Genomic DNA, 17,448 nt, shown 5'->3' with positions numbered 1-17,448 from the left:
TTCTCCATTATTGCACTAACCTACCACATATAAAAATAAAATCTCTGTGAACATACAAATCAACTTAATCTTTTATGTTCCATAAAATTATCTTTTCACAGAATATATTTCTCCTTGCCAGACTCTGCACCATGGTACACATACATGGACTAACTTGTACATGAGTATAACATTAATCACTGCATATAGAAAAAGTTATATGAACATGTTGTACTTTACACACAGAATGTAATGTTTCGGATCTCAAGGTAAAATGTATATTATTAACTCGGACGGTAATCAGGGTATTTCTTCTGAGGTCTTTGATTCTCTCTCATGTGAAGAAACCCAGCGTGAAACCACTATTTCCTACAAAACCAAAAGTAAACTATTATAAAAAAAATTTAAACACAAACTCCAAACAATTGGTTCTATATGTATATATATGGTGTACCAAACAAAGGAGGATACTGAATCTATTAAAAAGCATTTACCTTTACTTTGAATTGGCTGATCACATTTGGAGACAGCATCAGGTCAGAGTTTACATGTGTAGGTCTTATGACATAGCATATCAGCAGTTGCTACAACAGTACCACATACTGTTTATTGAAACTAATGTCATATACATGTACATCTGATACACATGGATAAAGTTTAAAATCTTATCTTTTACCATTAAACCATATAAAAAGAGAAAACTCTTCTTCTCTAGAAAAGGCAACTCGTAAATTTTCATTTATCAAAGAAATAATTATGGGGTATCCAAATTCTGCATCATTCTTTTAAAAACGACCTTTCTATTGTAGTTATAGGTAGCTGAAGTTGACTGACCTTTGCTACATGTTCAGTTAGCCGATTTAATCCAGCTATTTGTGTCCAGGTCAAAGTTGGCAAATTTTCTTCTTCTTTCAAATCATCATCCCTCACCATTTTTACTATTACGGAATAACTTCCATGATAAAATGGTGGACCTTCCTTGTAAATAACTGCACAACAAAAGAAATTCACAGAACTGTGATGTTAATGATCTTTATTTGTCACTAGCAAGGTCAAATAAACTAATTAATACGTTTTTCAAGGCCAAAAAGTTTAGAATACACGGCTGCACAGGGATATTATTTGTAATGAAAAGGGGAATAACTCTTGTCATTATGTAAGATGTTTCCATACACATTTCAACTTTCCAATTTGGAATAAACTTGATCAATTGTCCACTTATTGCAGAGGTGCCTAAGAACTCATCAGTAATTTCTTCTGGTCCCATGTTTTAAAAGTAGTGGGACATAACAAATCTCTCTCTCTCTCTCTCTCTTCCATTCTTTCTCTGTGTACAACATACTGAAGTCTGTTCCAAATTTGAGTCCAGACTTGGGAACCCATCCTTTACTCCTGAAGTAATGGTAAGCAACATAAAGGGAGATAAATCTGTTGTGTCGCTGGCAGAATGCTCTCCACAAGTCTGTGAGATTTAAAAGCTGTTGGAAAGAATGAGTTCTGTCTGTTTTTAAAAATAACTAACTTTTATTTGCTTAGTTTGAATAAAACCAACTTAAATAATATTTAACAATTCACAGATTTTCTCCATCAATATACAATGAAAAACTTTCTCAATTTTTTCCAAATACATTTTGCAAATCATACATTATGTACTTACCTTTTCATTCTCATAAACTCTTAAGCAGCCAAGCCCATAAGCCAAGAAGAAACTCTACAAAAACAAAATTTAAATCTGAATATTAAGTCGATAAATTTTCCTAATTTCTTTACATACATGTACTTATATAGGCACAATTTCTGAAAAGGGGTATCTAGCACATAAAATTGATGCAAGGGGATACATGTAGATAAGCAAAATTAAATTCAACAGGCTTACTTCTTCTAAGCTAAGATGGAGAAATTCTTTGACAAAATATGGATCCTCTTTCACCACTGGTCTCCAATGGGGCTCTTTCCATTTCCTTTTCCCACCCTCACCCTCGTTATCAGAATCCTCCATCACAAACAGTTCGCCATGCTCCTCCGACGACAGACACAATGGATCAGTTTCTTTTATTTCTTTATCACGTTCATTCTGCGAATCTTTCTTCTTGGTCTCCTTGACACACAACTGAGAAACGTTTGTAGGCTGGTTGTCTTCGATGTCCACTTGATTGACATTTTCAGAACTTGGTACACATTTTGACTGTTCTGCTCTTGAACATTTTTCATCATCACCATCACCATCACCATCAGGTACATTATCAAAAGAGGAATGATCACATTGTAAATTTTTGTCTAGATTGGAAACATTTGTGGGCCTTTTAATTTCCATTAAATCATCATTACACTTTGAAGATTCCTGTGTATCTAACTCTTGTTTTCCTCCTGCCACAGTGCTTGGTACAGGTACTGTACTTTCTTTTGATGATGAAGGAATGTCTGGTGTCTTATCATCTGTTCCTGTTCCCCAGAAATCCTCATCTGCCTCGGCATTATCCCAGGATTCCACAGCTGCTGACCACTCATCGTCATCAGCTGATTGGCTGATCTCTGGACCAATCAAATCTGTAATGTCAAATTCTGCAGTTTCAGATTTATCATTCAACATAGTAACGTAGCCAAATCCTGAGATCTTTCGGAATAAATATGAAAGACAGAAGTATTTTGTGTTTTCATTCACCCACTTATATATATAAATTTATTTTCATTAAGTATGAAATATATGTACATGTATACTATGATTCATATTGTCAAAATACCTTCATATATCATAGTAAACATTAATTTATTGTGATGAAGAAGACACAGAAATATCAATGTCTTCTATTTACATACTGATCAGCTGATGGTATATTACTAAATCTTTCAAAACATTTTTCAAAAATTTTGGGTACTAAAAATTTTAATCTACCTTTTTTAGAAGTATTTCTGATATCCTCCTTGATATTGGTTGAAGGTAAATCAGAATGTTGAACATTGTTTGTTTCAACATCCATGTGATTTTTTTCATCTTCCCAGAATTCCCATTCCTGAGAACTGTCATATTCATCTTGTTGTGAGTTGGATTTTCCACTTTTCCAATTGAGTCTTCTTATGTAGCTAAAATTTAGAATGTTGAATAATTTATAATATGACAGTACACAGATGAAAACTTTACTGTCTAAAAACCAACTTTTTCATTACCTACTCTAACTACATGTTCTGCTCAAATTTATGATCATCTATAATCATTATTTATGACACTTCCTATTCTGTCAGCTACATGAACAGTGGTTAAATTCATTCTAAGTTTGGGCAACTCTTTGCTGAGATTTGACTCAACCTGATCATTTTGTGAAAGTGAAAGCATCATGTCAAACATCGAGCTGATCGAAATGACACCAACATTAAATTACTGTAGACCAAGACACTGGCAACAGCTTTCTCTGTGTCTGATTGCTATTGTGTATTAGAAACTTGCCTCCTGCGACTGATCACCCTGCATGTATCTGTTCCCCCTGATGTGGGAAGTGTTGCCATCTTACATCTCTGATTAAATTCTGGTTTACTCCTGGAGAGAGTTCCCTTCCCAAAGAACCCCTGCAAATGATATTAGATTTGATACAATAAACAGAATACAAATAAAGAAATTAAGTGATTTCAGCTGTGTTGAAAGCTCGCTCGCTCTCTCTCTCTCTCTCTCTCTCTCTCTCTCTCTCTCTCTCTCTCTCTCTCTCTTGTTTTTCATATTGGCATCAAATTGAATAAAATGCAACAACTGAAGATGATTTATTTTCATAAATTTTTTAATGGAGACTGAATACATTGTACATGCCCTATAACAGGCAAACACCTAATCTTCAAGCAAATGAATTACCACAAAAACTAACCATTTTGTACAAGAAGCTGATATCCCCTGAGTGGTGGACAATAACCTGGTTACCCACCAAGTTCCCGGTGTAGTACATCCATTGCGTCTCTGATGGTGGCTCGCCTGTAATGCTTGCTATTGGGACAGGGAATGGAGACTCTTTGGTGGCAAACACTCGCCTCTTCTTCTTGGGATTTATTAATTTTGAATTAGACATGTCAAGTGTTTGGTGCAGTCTCCGTGTTACTCTGCTCTGTCACAATAAACACAAAATGTGTTCAATGTATGGGATTTCACAATTTCAGCTGTTGAGTAAATATACTAAATAAAGTATGTCTTGACTAGCTAAGCCTATCATATCAATAACAATCCTAGTCTGATATGACAAATGTGTAAATTGTTGAAAAAAATCACGTAATATATAATTCAGAAGTGTTTTCTCAAAATTTCACATGTTCATGGGCGCCGCCATTTTGAAAATTCGACTAATAGACGAAATTATTACTGATGAAGTTTAAAGTGATAAAAAAATGAAAAATATGTCAAGTTATTGGATAATAATATCAAAATTATAATGTGAACCTGGGGCCTTGTTTAGTGGATTAATATGATATAATAGTAACATTTTATGTCGACTAATTGAATATAAGAAAATTACATATTTAATTCATCAATATCCGGATATTATTTTCTCTCACAGCTTAACATAAATTTTGCAGAGAGTGTGTTTGAAACTCTTTGTCGAAAGATATTAAGTGAAAGCTTATATAGTTTAATCAGAGTTTGGTCAGTCTTTTTTCACTCTTGATTAAATGAATGTATCTTTCCCTTTTTAGTCATATCTTTTAGAGAGTTAATCGTTGCAATATTATGACATCAAATGATAATGTCACAAAGTATATATAAAATGAAGTTAAAATCTAATTTATTGCTTTCATTTATTTCACATTTCGATCAATTAAAACGATAATCCAGTGTATTGGCCATGCTTGCTTCCAATGACACCTCCCCCAGAACTCCGGAAGTAGCAATACCACGTGGTTGTTTTGTGTATTCAAGAATGAGGTCAATAGTGCATTTCAGGTAGGTATGAGAGCTTATCTTAAACTTTATTGACTCGGGAGATTAAGTCAACACTGGACGTGCTTATATTTTATTGTATGTGCAAATGTCGTTGTGGCGGGTATTTTTAATTTTATAATGCAAGTGATTTTTACTGGTTTTTGAAATCATTCATATAAGAGGCTTGTAACCTGAAATACACAATGAACAGATTTTAACCGTTTAAACGTTATAGTAAATTGTTTACTGAAATGTTATTATGCTAAAGCGCATGATCATGCAGTGGTAATGTACATCATCTTTCTGTTCTTTGTTTCATTTTAGAATTTCTATAAAACAGTTCAAAAAATATGGCATGCTCAATGGTTGACATGTTGATAACTTAATTTGATGCAGTTGGTTAACAATATTTACACCCATTTTTTAGAGGAATGTAATGAAACTATTTTATTCTTGTTCTTCCAGATGATTTATTTGTACTGGAGAAATATGACGAGTCATTTAGACTTGCTGAAATCAGAATGTCATCAAACATTAGAGTCTGCACCTCAGCTAGAGAACCCACAAAACTGCAGTTTTCAATTCTGCTTCATAAATGGGCTGCTGAATGTTTCATAAGTTGAAGATCAGAAAATTAGGTTGCAAGTTACATCATGGAAGTTCGTGCTATTGCAATAGTTCTGTTGTTGCTACTAACTCTTAGAGTTGCCAATTCCACTTGTATTAAAAAACAAGTGACATCCTGCATTTCTTTACCAAGCAACCCTACATGCCTTGGGGCATCCCTATCATCAGTTAGTGGATTTACACACACCTCCACAGTTTTTGCAAATGATTCTTCAACTCTTGATGAAGTTACAGAGAAACTGAAGTTATGGAGTGGGCTGAAAGCAGCTCCCAAGTGCTGGGAAGTTATTCAACCTTTCTTGTGCTCTGTATATATGCCAAGGTGTAATAATACTGACCTAGCAGTAGAAAGACCCTCAAGGGAGCTGTGTCTCAAAATGAGAACCCCCTGTGATATCATTAGGAAGATCAGTGGTTGGCCGTTTTTCCTGGATTGTAATCAACTAGATATTTTCTCAGCAAACTGTACGGTATGTTCATTATCTTATTTTAAAATTGCATTTATTAGCATGATTAAAATTCACTTTTATTGATGTGATGTTTCAATCACAAAGTTGACAAACTAGCAATTGCAATAATAATGCCTGAAGATTTTGCTCTATTATAACACTTCTTAATGTTTTTAACTGAACAATGACCCAGCATTGGTTACAATATATAAAATTACCTTAAGTATCTTTAAATTTCAATGAGAGGAAAAGGAAAGCAAACATGAGCAAAGAAAGTAGAAATTGGAGAATTAAAATCAATGATTTGTTCTACCATGTCTACAGTTTTTTTAAAGAGCTAAATATGAGAAGCAATCTTATAGAGTTAAGTCGTTGTTCACATCCATCCATTTGCTTTAGAAAGTAACCAGCTTCAAACTCTATCTTTATTTACCAGATATATTTATCTTGAGATCAGACAATAATTATAGTATTCATGACTATCAAAGTTTATATTTATTATAAATATTAAGTAAACTCTCTTTACAAATACATGTACTTAAAATTGGTGAATTATGAATTCTTGAAGATTCTAACTATTGAAAAATAACTTTGTGTTCTGGAGCAAAATTTATAGAAATAAGATTAAATGAAATTCCCATTTGCATGCACATTTATTTAAATACTGTAGAAACAAATATTTTTGTTGGGTCAAAATTTCGTTGTTTTTAAACCAAACAAGATTTCGTTGGCATTTAATTTCGTCATATCGTAATCTTTTTGTATTCATTAATACCAGGGTTAAAAATTCGTCATGGATTTAATTTCGTTGATTTATATTGCCAACGAAAATAACGAAATTAAATCCTCAACGAATATTTCTGCTTCTACAGTATAAAAAAGTAATTTTATGAAGAATTCGAACAAATAGATATTTTTTCCTGTTTTCTTCATTGAATAATTTAGAAATACATTGAGTAAAAAAAGATCTGGAAGCATAATGTCCTGTATGTGCCTTAGATTTTGATATTTGACTAGATTTAAATCCCATTGAAAAAAGATCAAGAAAAAAAGTATAAAATTATGCCTTTTGTGCTGATAGCTTTCACCAATCTTCGTTAAAATTCAGTGTTTGAACACCGACTCCGAAGAGCATTTAAATCTCGCAAACAATGCTCCTTTGAAAAAAATAGGATGAGTTGATAAAAGAGCCCCAGATATACCTGGTGATAGCTGGAGTTCCTCTAGTTCAACTGAGTCACTCTGTTTCCATAGATCAGTTAATTGGTTTTTTTATTCTATTTATTTATCTATATATATACTGATATACCTACAGACACCTAGCTATCAGAACAATGAAAGCTAACATCAGGAGTGATGTCCCTTTGTTTCATATCCCCCACAAAAATTTCAAGTATGATGTCAAAGCACTAATTGATTGACAGTTGCAAAATAGTGTCATCATTTGACCACAAAAGAGTTGTAACAATTGAATTAAAGGTCATTATAAGGATATAGAATGTCAAGATTAAAATATTCAGGACAGAGTAACTGCTTTACAGAGAATCCTCATTAAATTGAATCTTTAGTTTGAAATATTGTGAAGTACACATGTATGATGTACACCATATAACACATCAAGAACTCCTTCTTTGCCTTCCTGATAAATTTTATTCATATTTATTTATTAGAACCATTTTAACAAGAGCTTGGACTTTGGGTAGTGGAGTCAAACAACAATGTGACGTAGGCCTGTCTATTTCACTGCATGGCTCTTTGAAATCAACAAGATTTGTCTGGCTTTTGAGCTAAGACTACGCAATCGGTGTATATTTCACTTGAAACCGTTTCATTTTTAACTTGTTTTGAAGCAAGAAATTGAGAGCTTAGACTTACTGAAAGTCCAAGGCCTTGTTAAAATGGTTCTATTTTGAAAATGGGTGGGTGGTGGATGTGGGGTGGTATGGGAAGAGGCAGGGATGGGGGTTACTGCTTACCACTCTTTACAGTAATATTGCATGTATTTTATGTAGAAAAAAGTCTATCACAGGGAATGCTATATATACATTTTAGGAGAACTCTTATGAGAAAAAAGAAATCTCGTTTGACACAACTAGTCGATGCAACTCTCCATTGGTGAAAACGGATAATGTGAAGAGCTGGTACAGCGAGGTGGAGGGATGTGGAGTCCAGTGTCAGAATCCACTCTTCACGGAAGAGGAGCACGAAGAGGTCCACATCATCATCGCGGTGTTTGGATCACTTTGTCTGGTCTGCACCCTCTTCACTATGGTAGGGTTCAAGTTCAACACTCACTTCATCAAATCTGCTTGGTTTTTAATAATTATGGATTAAAATGAAAAAAAAAGGGCATGACATTTGAATAAAAAGGTATGGCGCTGACAAAGGGGGCATGGCACCAAGACACGATTGTTTGCCTTACATTTTATTACATGTACAAGTGAATTAACAGTTGGTGGCTAGATTGATTTATTTTAATACATGTACTATTAGGTGTAGTCTGAAAAACTAATAATAAAAAAATTTCTTAAAATAAGAAAGGAAAAGAGAAATATTAATTAGCTGATTGAAGTTGCATAATACTAAATATAGTAGTGTTATTTATAAATAAAAGTGTATGTTAATTTTGCATGAAACTAAACGAGTGAAGTTTTATGAATTGATTTTGGGATGAAAATCATTTGAGTTTTAATTGAACAAATTTATAAATTGTGGAAAGGGAAGGTTGCACATTTTTTACTTTTCTGTGTAAAAGAATATGTTGAAAATTCTATCTGTGTAAGCATATTGGAATAGGATTTTCATAGAGTACAAAAAGCATGTGCATTTTTCAAAGTCTTTAGGAATTTGAACTGACTTAAAACTGTGTAAGATGAAATGTTTGCATGTTTGTAATTCACACTTATGACATTGCAGCACTGTTTATCCAGATTGTTGAATTCTTGTGACCTTGTCACAGATCAGCATTTATAAAAAAAAAAAATGTATATTCCTGAAAAAAAATAATATTCAGTCCGTAATGTTAATTTATTAAATGCAAGCAATCAACTCCCATAATTTATCTGTTATATTTTTGTTCACCTGCTTCACAGAGGTTTAGGTGGGTATCTTTGATGTTCTCTTAACTTTGGCTAGTTTCTCTTCTTTTCACTGCTCTTTAAGATTACATTCCTTAAGATTGCAAGATCTATCTTCTGTTTTTATCCTCATATCCACGACCAAATGTTGTGCATTAATCCTGCATGAATTTACCATTAGTGAATGCAAAATACTTCTCCGGTAATATCACTTCATTGGTAACTGTCTGTATATTGTGATTTATGCCTTAACCCATAGGACTTACCATGTTCTGGCAGTATAATTTATTTTATTATGTTGCTTAATGATGTAAAGATAATCAAAGTAATATTATTGTTACATTATTTAAACAATGAAAATTTATAAAAATTTGCAATAATTATGTACATGTATTTAGAAAATATTTGAGCAACTGTTTTCTTTCTGTGAATATATTCATATTTTAGTAAGGCAAAGTTTGTACTCTTCGGTCTACATGCTTCATTATTCCCTCTCTGATTGACAGCTCACTTTCATCATCGATTGGAAGACTGCCAGTCGTTACCCCGCCCTCATTCTCTTCTTCATCAATGCCTGCTTCTTCCTAGGCAGTATTGGATGGATGGCCCAGTTTTCTGGGAATGCCCGAACAGACATTGTCTGTAAGACAGATGGTACTGTGCGGAAAGGGGAGCCAGAGTTGGGGTAAGTATTTAATTGGCCTCCTTCTTTCTTGTACCTAAAAATCATGTGTCAGTTATGATATGAACAATACTGGGAATTGTTTTTGTGGAAACATTTGAAAATTAAAAGTCATATCGAATAAGTATAAAGTCTTGATGTATACTGCAAGATCATGTTAAAATCTATGTGGTCTATGCGCATTTTTAACATTTATACTAGCATTTACTATCATCTAATTTGTTATTGAGTACAAATAATCACATCACAAAGATTTATTTACCGCTGTGACAATATTTACTAGGATACAAATTACTCAGTATGTGATGAATATAATGTGTTTATACATAGTCAAATCAGATTATCAGCAGTGAAGAATGACTGTCGTGTTTCAGAAATGGGGAGACGGCTTCCTGTACGATAGTGTTTATCTTGGTGTACTATTTCATGATGGCTGGCTGTGTTTGGTTTGTAATGCTGGCCTTTGCCTGGTACCTGACCTTCCGAGCCCTAGGAACTCAGAGGGATGATCTCAAAAACAAAACGTCCTACTTCCACATTGCCAGCTGGTGTGTGCCACTGGTGTTGACCATTGTCTGTCTGTCTGTATCAGAGGTAGGCTTCTTTTATGACATTGCAAAGATGTATACCATACTTTATGCTTTGTCATTAAATCTGTTTTTGAGAGGAAAAACATGCATCAGCTTTCTTTTAATGGTATATGTATCAATCTGTTCATGAAAGAACTAAATAATTTGATTTAACTGATTATCCATGTACTATTTACCCAGCCAAAGTGTGATGATTATTATACAGTTCAGTACTTTCAGTACTTTGATTCCTGTTTCAGATTGATGGAGACTCCCTGAGTGGTATCTGCTTCGTTGGAGTGTTTAACAATGGTTACAGAGGTGGCTTTGTCCTTGCTCCTATTGGCCTCATGCTTGTCATAGGGCTGGGCTATCTCATTTTAGGTAGGAAAGTCATAATTTAATTACTTTTTGACAAGTTTGTGTCCATAATTTACTTTAAGTCTTCTAATTTTTAAATCCAATCAAATCTTCTAATTTAAAAGATATGTATATAAATGTACCGGTATCCTAGAAAAAGTTACATTTTAAAAATTAACGATGGTATAGTTATTCAGTTATTCATTTTAATGTATATCATTCAGACAATATAAAGATTTGTTTTTGTTTTTCAGTTTTAAAAACTTTGATCAAGCTGAAGAAGGAGTCCCCAGATTACATCAGTATTAAAGCTCTGTCTAAAATAAAGGAAACCATCATCAGGCTGGGTAAGATTGGTTGCAGTTTTCTATTCAGTTTGTTCATTATTTTCTACAGTAGTCCAATGCTGTACCCAATTTTGAATGTCACAATTTATTTTACATGTATAACCATTTTCTCGTACATTTTACTTCGTTCGAAAACCTATCCTCTATTGCATTACTGCTATAACACTCATTTCAGCATCACATCTTTAGACTCATTGAAATGATCAATATTTCAAAAAGCACATGAAAAGCATTTAATTATACCCCCGCAAACGAAGTTTAGGGGGGTATATTGGTTTCACCCTGTCTGTCTGTCCGTCTGTCTGTAGACGCAACTTTGTCCCCCCTATAGAATTTTTTATTACTGCATGGAACAGTTTGAAAATTTGTACATATGTTGAACACCATCTGAAGATGTGCACCTGCAATTTTTTTTAAGATCAGACAAGATTTAATGATTTTATGACAGTTTTCATTTTCCTTATTCTATATATTGTACACTAATGTTGAAAAGTAAGGGAGGTAATCCTTACAGATTTTATTAATTAATTAATAGAAAACACTCTAAAATATATTTATATAAATACATCCAGATGAAGTTTTTTGTCTTTATGTCTTAATTAATAAAAAAAAATTATTTTTTATAAGTATTCTATGAACTGACAATGCAAAGTTTTTGTTTGTCAATGATAAATTCTTAGGAGCTAATAAGAACATCAAAGACAAGTGTGGCTGAATTCATTTGTCCCAAGGGAGCCATTATCTGAGCCATGGTTCAGATGGAGCATGTGTTTAGGGGAAATTGATAATCTGTAAAGTGGGTGATGGTTTTGGGGCTATTTTAAAACTGTTTCATGTAAACCAAAAGGTCTATCATTATAAGGAAATAAATAATATAATTATTAATAAAGATGTTAAACTATTTTTAGAGGTTGTTTAAATTTATTTGTCAAGTAAATTGATGAAGTGACCCTATTGGGCATTAATTTAAATGAAATTCAAAATTACTGATATGATTGTAGTGTTTTGGCAATTTTAAAATTGTTTGTAATATTAAATTTTCTTTTTTTACATATTTTTACATAGTATGGTAATTATGGTAATGTTTTGGGAGTTTATTAAATTTAACAAGTTCATCAAAGAAAATCATAGTCCTATGGGATCAATTTTCTGATATGGAGTTCCATTGTGCCATAGGAGAAAGTGAGGAAAATTTGAAACAACTAATTGCATCTGTCAAGACTCTTATTAGTAAGATATTGAAAGTTTTATCAACAGAAGAGCATTGCTTGGCTACCGGTATTTCTATTCACTGCAAAGGGAGGGGTTATTGTCATTTTGTTGGTTTTTCTTTAAATCAATTAAATTAAGAAAATATATTATCAAATACATACATTTGTAAATGTATTACTGTTATAGATATGTATTTACAGTGAAATTCTGACAATTTTGATTTTATTTTTTCTTTGTTAACTAATTTTTTTATTTTTTTCACAATTCTAGAAATTTTTTTTTGTATGTGTTCCAAACCTTTATTATTCAATTCAATTATTTGTCCCATTTGAAATTAGCCTAGCGGGGGTATTAATCCCATTAGGACAGTTCTAGTTTATATTTTACATGATGGTCCTCTATTTATAGAATTATATTGAGTTATTTTTGTCTTCAGGTATTTTCACCTTGCTGGATTTCCTGTTTGTTGTAATTACATTTGCTGTACATGTGTATATCTTTGTCAATGAACAAAGCTGGTCCGATAGCTTTAAAGAGTATGTCTAGTAAGTACCACTAATAAAGTACCACCAAGTACCGGTACTGTGGAATCATTTTATTCATGGGGGCCACTGTTAGTGGGCAGTCAAAATTTTCCTGGTTCGTTGAGACGTGATTTCTTTGGTAGTAAGTTTGGGATAATTTTAATAAGCATTAAACAAATGCTTGTATAAACATATGTTGGGATGTAAATTCATTGTCAAGGGTTATCCAGCCATGAACATTGTTCCCCATGAACAATGATGATTCCACAGTATATCTTAAGGGAGGTAATTCAATCAGAATATTTGAAATAAAGTAACAATTTCAAAATCATCAAGATAAATGTATTATTGATGCATTGTATGCATCATTAATTATGGTATATCTACAACTTAGCTATAGGTATCCAACAATGGACACTTAAGGAATATTCTATTTTAGTTGTCAAGGTAATGCAACCGCAATACAAAGTGTATACAATGACTCCTCTGTCGCCTGTGAATTGTCAAGCCGTCCCAGTGTGGTCGCCTATGGGTTCCACATCCTGGCCTTCTTTGGGGCAGGAATCACCATGAGTAGCTGGTCCTGGACCAAAGCATCCCTTCTGGCCTGGGAGAGATTCCTTAGAAAGTATGTGGCTTATGAACACACTTTCAAATTTCATATTGATCAGGCTCTGGGGCAGTAACACCTTTAATAAGCCCACTTTTGGTCTTATATAGTCTCACTTTTTAAAAAGAAAAAAGTGAGACTGAGATCAAATTGAATGCCCAAGGGCATAAAATGTAATTTTCTCAAGATTTGAAAGGAAACGAATTATACTCAATGTCATACTTTTTTGTTGTAGAGTGTTTAGAAAGCCCTCAAACAGGCCAGTCAAACTAAAAAAACATAAAGTGATTGCTAAGGCCTTTGAAAAGAGGAAGGAGCTGAATAATGGTCGCCTCTCCATCAGCTTCGCGAGTACACATGAAGATCCACTAGGTAAGACTATACTGCTCATTTTAGAACAAGTTTTTTTTTAATTAAGAGCATGTTGATCTAATTCTTGTGGTGTGTACTGGTATTGTTTTGTCAGAAACTCTTTTTGCCTTTTAGGAATGAAATTTGACCTGAACAGTGTGAGTTCAAACAACAGCATGTCGTCAGACTTTCGGGCAGCGATGCCCAAGCTGGTGAAGAGAAGGGGTGGTATGATGCATCCCACGGCGGGGACACTGAGGAAGTACTCAGACTCAGGTGAGCTAAGTGAATTTTGTACCTTAGGCTGCCATTAATTAGGATTGGTGTATTAGAAAGTTTTCAAATTTATCATAAAATGGTACCGGTAATCTATAATTTTGTTTTCCTTTAAGATATTGGATCAGTGGTTTCCAGGATGGCATCAAGACGCCATTCTATTGACTCACAGATCAGCGCTGCACAAGGACAATTCAGAGTCAGTGATGAAGAAATGGAGATGGAAGAAGTTGAATATGTAAAGACAAGAAGTAATAGGAACAAGGCTAAAAAGAAAAAGAAGATTAGGAAAATGAAGAGGAACAGAATTCTTCCAGTTCTGGGTCCCATCTCAAATGCTATGTCTTCTGCTGCTTATGGAGGTAGACGCAGGCACAGCAGAAGAGGAAGTGGAAATTCCTTGTCCAGCCGAGCATCAGCTCAAGGGGTGGATATAGATGTGGAGAAAAAGAGTCTGGAAGCTATCTCAATCACTTCATATTCCCATCAAAATAGTCTGGATGCTGCAACTCTGCCAGAACCCCCAAAACATTTGGGAAAAATGGCCAATTTCTCAATATTCACAGCAAGTGCTTACATGGGAGAACTGAATGCAAAACTGAAAGATTTGGAGAGCACAGATAGAAGTGAAAGAGAGTCTATCAGGTCATGGGGAGATAGGAAACGTAGAAAGACAGAGACTGGGTCTGTCAGTGGTTATGTGACATCAGAAACAGAGGAGCCAAGCACTAATGGCTTGGTGAGGTTGGGTAGCAGCAGAAAACTTCGCCATAGCAGAAGATCTGAAAATGGTAGCAGGCGTCAAAGAAGCACAAGTTCCCACCATGATGGTACAAGTAAACAAGAAGACAGTGCAACTGAAAGTAAAAAACCAGTAAGCACAAGTAGGAGACAAGACAGTGGAAAGAAGCATGATAAAAGTACAAGCACACGACACGACAGTGCCACCAAACGAGAAGACAGTGCAAGCAGACGTCACGACAGTGCTGGCAGACGACAAGACAGCGCTAGCAGACGATATGACAGTGGAAGCAGTAGACAGAACAGTGGTAATGGTTATATGAGAAGTAGAGATGTTACTCTGGAGATGGCGGAGATGTTTTACAGGCAGCATCGGCAGGCCAGTTCTGCCACCAGTAGAACTAGTGGACGACAGGGCTCGGCAAGATCAGCCCGAACTTCTTCTGCCAAATCCGAGCGGTCTATCATCAGGCAGCTTCCTGGAGAAACATCGGCTGTTGAGATTGAGAATCTTCACGACCCCTATGCCTCGTCCAACTGAAATCTTTCTGGTCTTTTCTATTATACTTACATTTTTACTGGTCTTTATTCTTACATTTGTGTTACTTTTTATCTGAAGTAATTTATTGTCATGATGGGTACCAATATTATTTTCATTTTGGTAATGAAGTAGGTATCATATTAGTTTTTCATTGCTTTAGAATTTCAATGCATTGTTATTTTTATTCCATGCCAACATTTGGGTTAAATCATACAGGATTTGCCCTTTACATTCATTAGTCCTTTGGCATAATATTATAAGGCCTTTTTTTTCTTGTTCTTTTGCAGAATTTGATAGCATTATTCTGATGGTGGTCAGAATTGTTGATATATGCAACTGTATACTTGTGTAATGTTTTGTAAATAATGTCTTAAACTTTGAATCTCTTCATTGATGAATCTCTTTTCTTTATACCTGAAGAATCTCAGCTGAATCTCATCTCTTGACATGTATAGGCTTATCAAGAGATTCTATTTATCTGTCACTATAGATTTTTTTGTAAGCATGAATTTGTATGTGTACATTTGTGATTGTAGCTTGGATATGACATGTTTGTAAGGATCAGTGCATTGACATCCTTGTTTCTCTATTGTCGCTACACACGAGGATCTCCTCGTGTGTAGTGACAATAGAGAAACAAGGAGCAGGTCAAGGATCTGATTTTAATTAGATTCAGTAAATTAATTTTGTAGTAATTCTCAAAGATGAACTTTTTAAATTTTTATTTCACTGTCAAATAGTTTTGTGAGGCTATAATATTACTGAGGTAAAACTGCCAAAAAAAAACTACATCGTGGTAGATAAACACGTACAGTATATCCATCACTTTTTCTATGAAAACATTTTTTATGATGTGCTGCATTCAGATAAAGAACTGGTGCTTAATCTATACAGTAAAGTGCTTGTTTAATAATTAATTAAAAACATATCTCTACCTCCATTTTAGGTGCAAATGTGGTGTTAAATTTTTTTAAATCAGGTTTTCCAATGTAGTATTGAGGTTGTGCACTTAAATTTTTTTTAAATCTAAATGTGTTGCATCTATATCTCTTTTTACAAGAAAGCAGGTGTATTGTATACTAGTAATTTTTTTTAAGTATTTTATTTTCAAATAAAAAATAACTGCCTTGCATGTTTGTGAATGTATTACTTCCCAGTACTACTCCTATCCCATGTATACATGTTCTATATTTACATGTCAAATCATCAAATTGGATGGAAGTAAAGCTTTAGAATGTTTATGCATTAGTGCAAATATGAATTACATGTACAGTTCTAAAAATGTTTCATTAATTAAGGTGTTGAAAGTGCTAGTTTTGAGTGCTTATAAATTCAATAAGTACTGTCATTTATTTTTAACATGTATTTTACAATTTTATCATTTTTGATAGAAAATCAATTAAAGAAAAATAAATTATATGCTAGACAAAGTTTAAACTCGTACCCATTGAATGTTATAATTTACTTTCTTTTGGGTACACTTGGATTAACAGGGTATTTTTTTCACCTGTGTACAAGTTGGCAAATTTATTACCATTTACCACTTAGGAAAATACCATATGACATTATCAGTTTATAGTTTTGAAATAACTTGTGGCAAATGCTGCTTCATAAAAACTTCATATAATTTTACATGCATTGAGATGAGTACAGAGTGTTGCTGTAACAGTGAAAATAATGAATCATTGCCCCATAAACAAGCATGCCAAATGTCATTGTAATCATGTAAAATTATCGTTACATTTACCATGGGAAATCAATGTTTTCATTTAGCATACTATCATGTCTTCCAGAAATCTATGTTTCATTATATACAGTGCCATGCAAAAATTGCTGAAATTTTTATTCTTTAATTTTTTTAATGAGATTATGTTATTTCCATAAGGATATTGGTTTGGTTGTGTTTAGATATTTGAAATTTTCCATATTAATTTTTTCTCCTCAAGATATTGTAGTATATATATGAAGATTTTTCGGTTTTACATCTATATATTAATTTTTTTTTACTTTAATTGAGTTGGGAGTACATTTTTTTTATTGTTTACATTGTCCTTGCTCTTCAAAAGATATTTCTATTTTAGCAGTCTGAAATTTTTTAGCCCCTGCAGTATATTATGTTGTTTTTACATGTATGTCGATGAATAGAAGTAGAAGTTACTATAAAATTTTGTTAGTTTTAGAAGTTGCAAATAATAAATTTAAAGAAATG

The 17,448-nt window shown here is 33.5% G+C and overlaps 2 protein-coding genes across 4 annotated transcripts; one reads left to right on the top strand and one right to left on the bottom strand.

The window, feature by feature from the left end:
• Positions 1-247: 247 nt before the first annotated feature.
• Positions 248-4,277, bottom strand: LOC128189208 (tRNA-splicing endonuclease subunit Sen2-like). The gene is made up of 9 exons (XM_052860730.1): positions 3,831-4,277; positions 3,422-3,540; positions 2,873-3,060; positions 1,856-2,526; positions 1,637-1,690; positions 1,322-1,457; positions 814-968; positions 474-563; positions 248-348 (listed from the first exon to the last, which is right to left on the bottom strand). The coding sequence occupies exons 1-9, from the start codon at positions 4,026-4,028 to the stop codon at positions 280-282; spliced, it is 1,680 nt and encodes a 559-aa protein (XP_052716690.1). The 5' UTR covers positions 4,029-4,277; the 3' UTR covers positions 248-279.
• Positions 4,278-4,858: 581 nt separating this feature from the next.
• On the top strand, positions 4,859-17,448 carry LOC128169602 (smoothened homolog). 3 transcript variants are annotated; one of them, XM_052835720.1, is made up of 12 exons: positions 4,859-4,894; positions 5,339-5,970; positions 8,002-8,220; positions 9,533-9,711; positions 10,083-10,302; positions 10,538-10,661; positions 10,892-10,984; positions 12,633-12,741; positions 13,160-13,348; positions 13,566-13,702; positions 13,817-13,957; positions 14,074-17,448. In XM_052835720.1, exons 2-12 carry the CDS (start codon positions 5,527-5,529, stop codon positions 15,237-15,239), a joined length of 3,021 nt encoding a protein of 1,006 aa, XP_052691680.1. In that variant the 5' UTR covers positions 4,859-4,894; positions 5,339-5,526; the 3' UTR covers positions 15,240-17,448. The 3 variants fall into 3 exon arrangements, with proteins under 3 accessions (XP_052691680.1, XP_052691688.1, XP_052691696.1); XM_052835728.1 differs by having other exon boundaries at positions 4,876-4,898; XM_052835736.1 differs by lacking the exon at positions 4,859-4,894 and adding an exon at positions 4,926-4,969.

The sequence above is a fragment of the Crassostrea angulata genome, chromosome 1 (genome assembly GCF_025612915.1).
Source record: "Crassostrea angulata isolate pt1a10 chromosome 1, ASM2561291v2, whole genome shotgun sequence".
Taxonomy (NCBI): Eukaryota; Metazoa; Mollusca; class Bivalvia; order Ostreida; family Ostreidae; genus Magallana; species Magallana angulata.
This window is presented reverse-complemented; position numbering and strand designations above follow the sequence as displayed.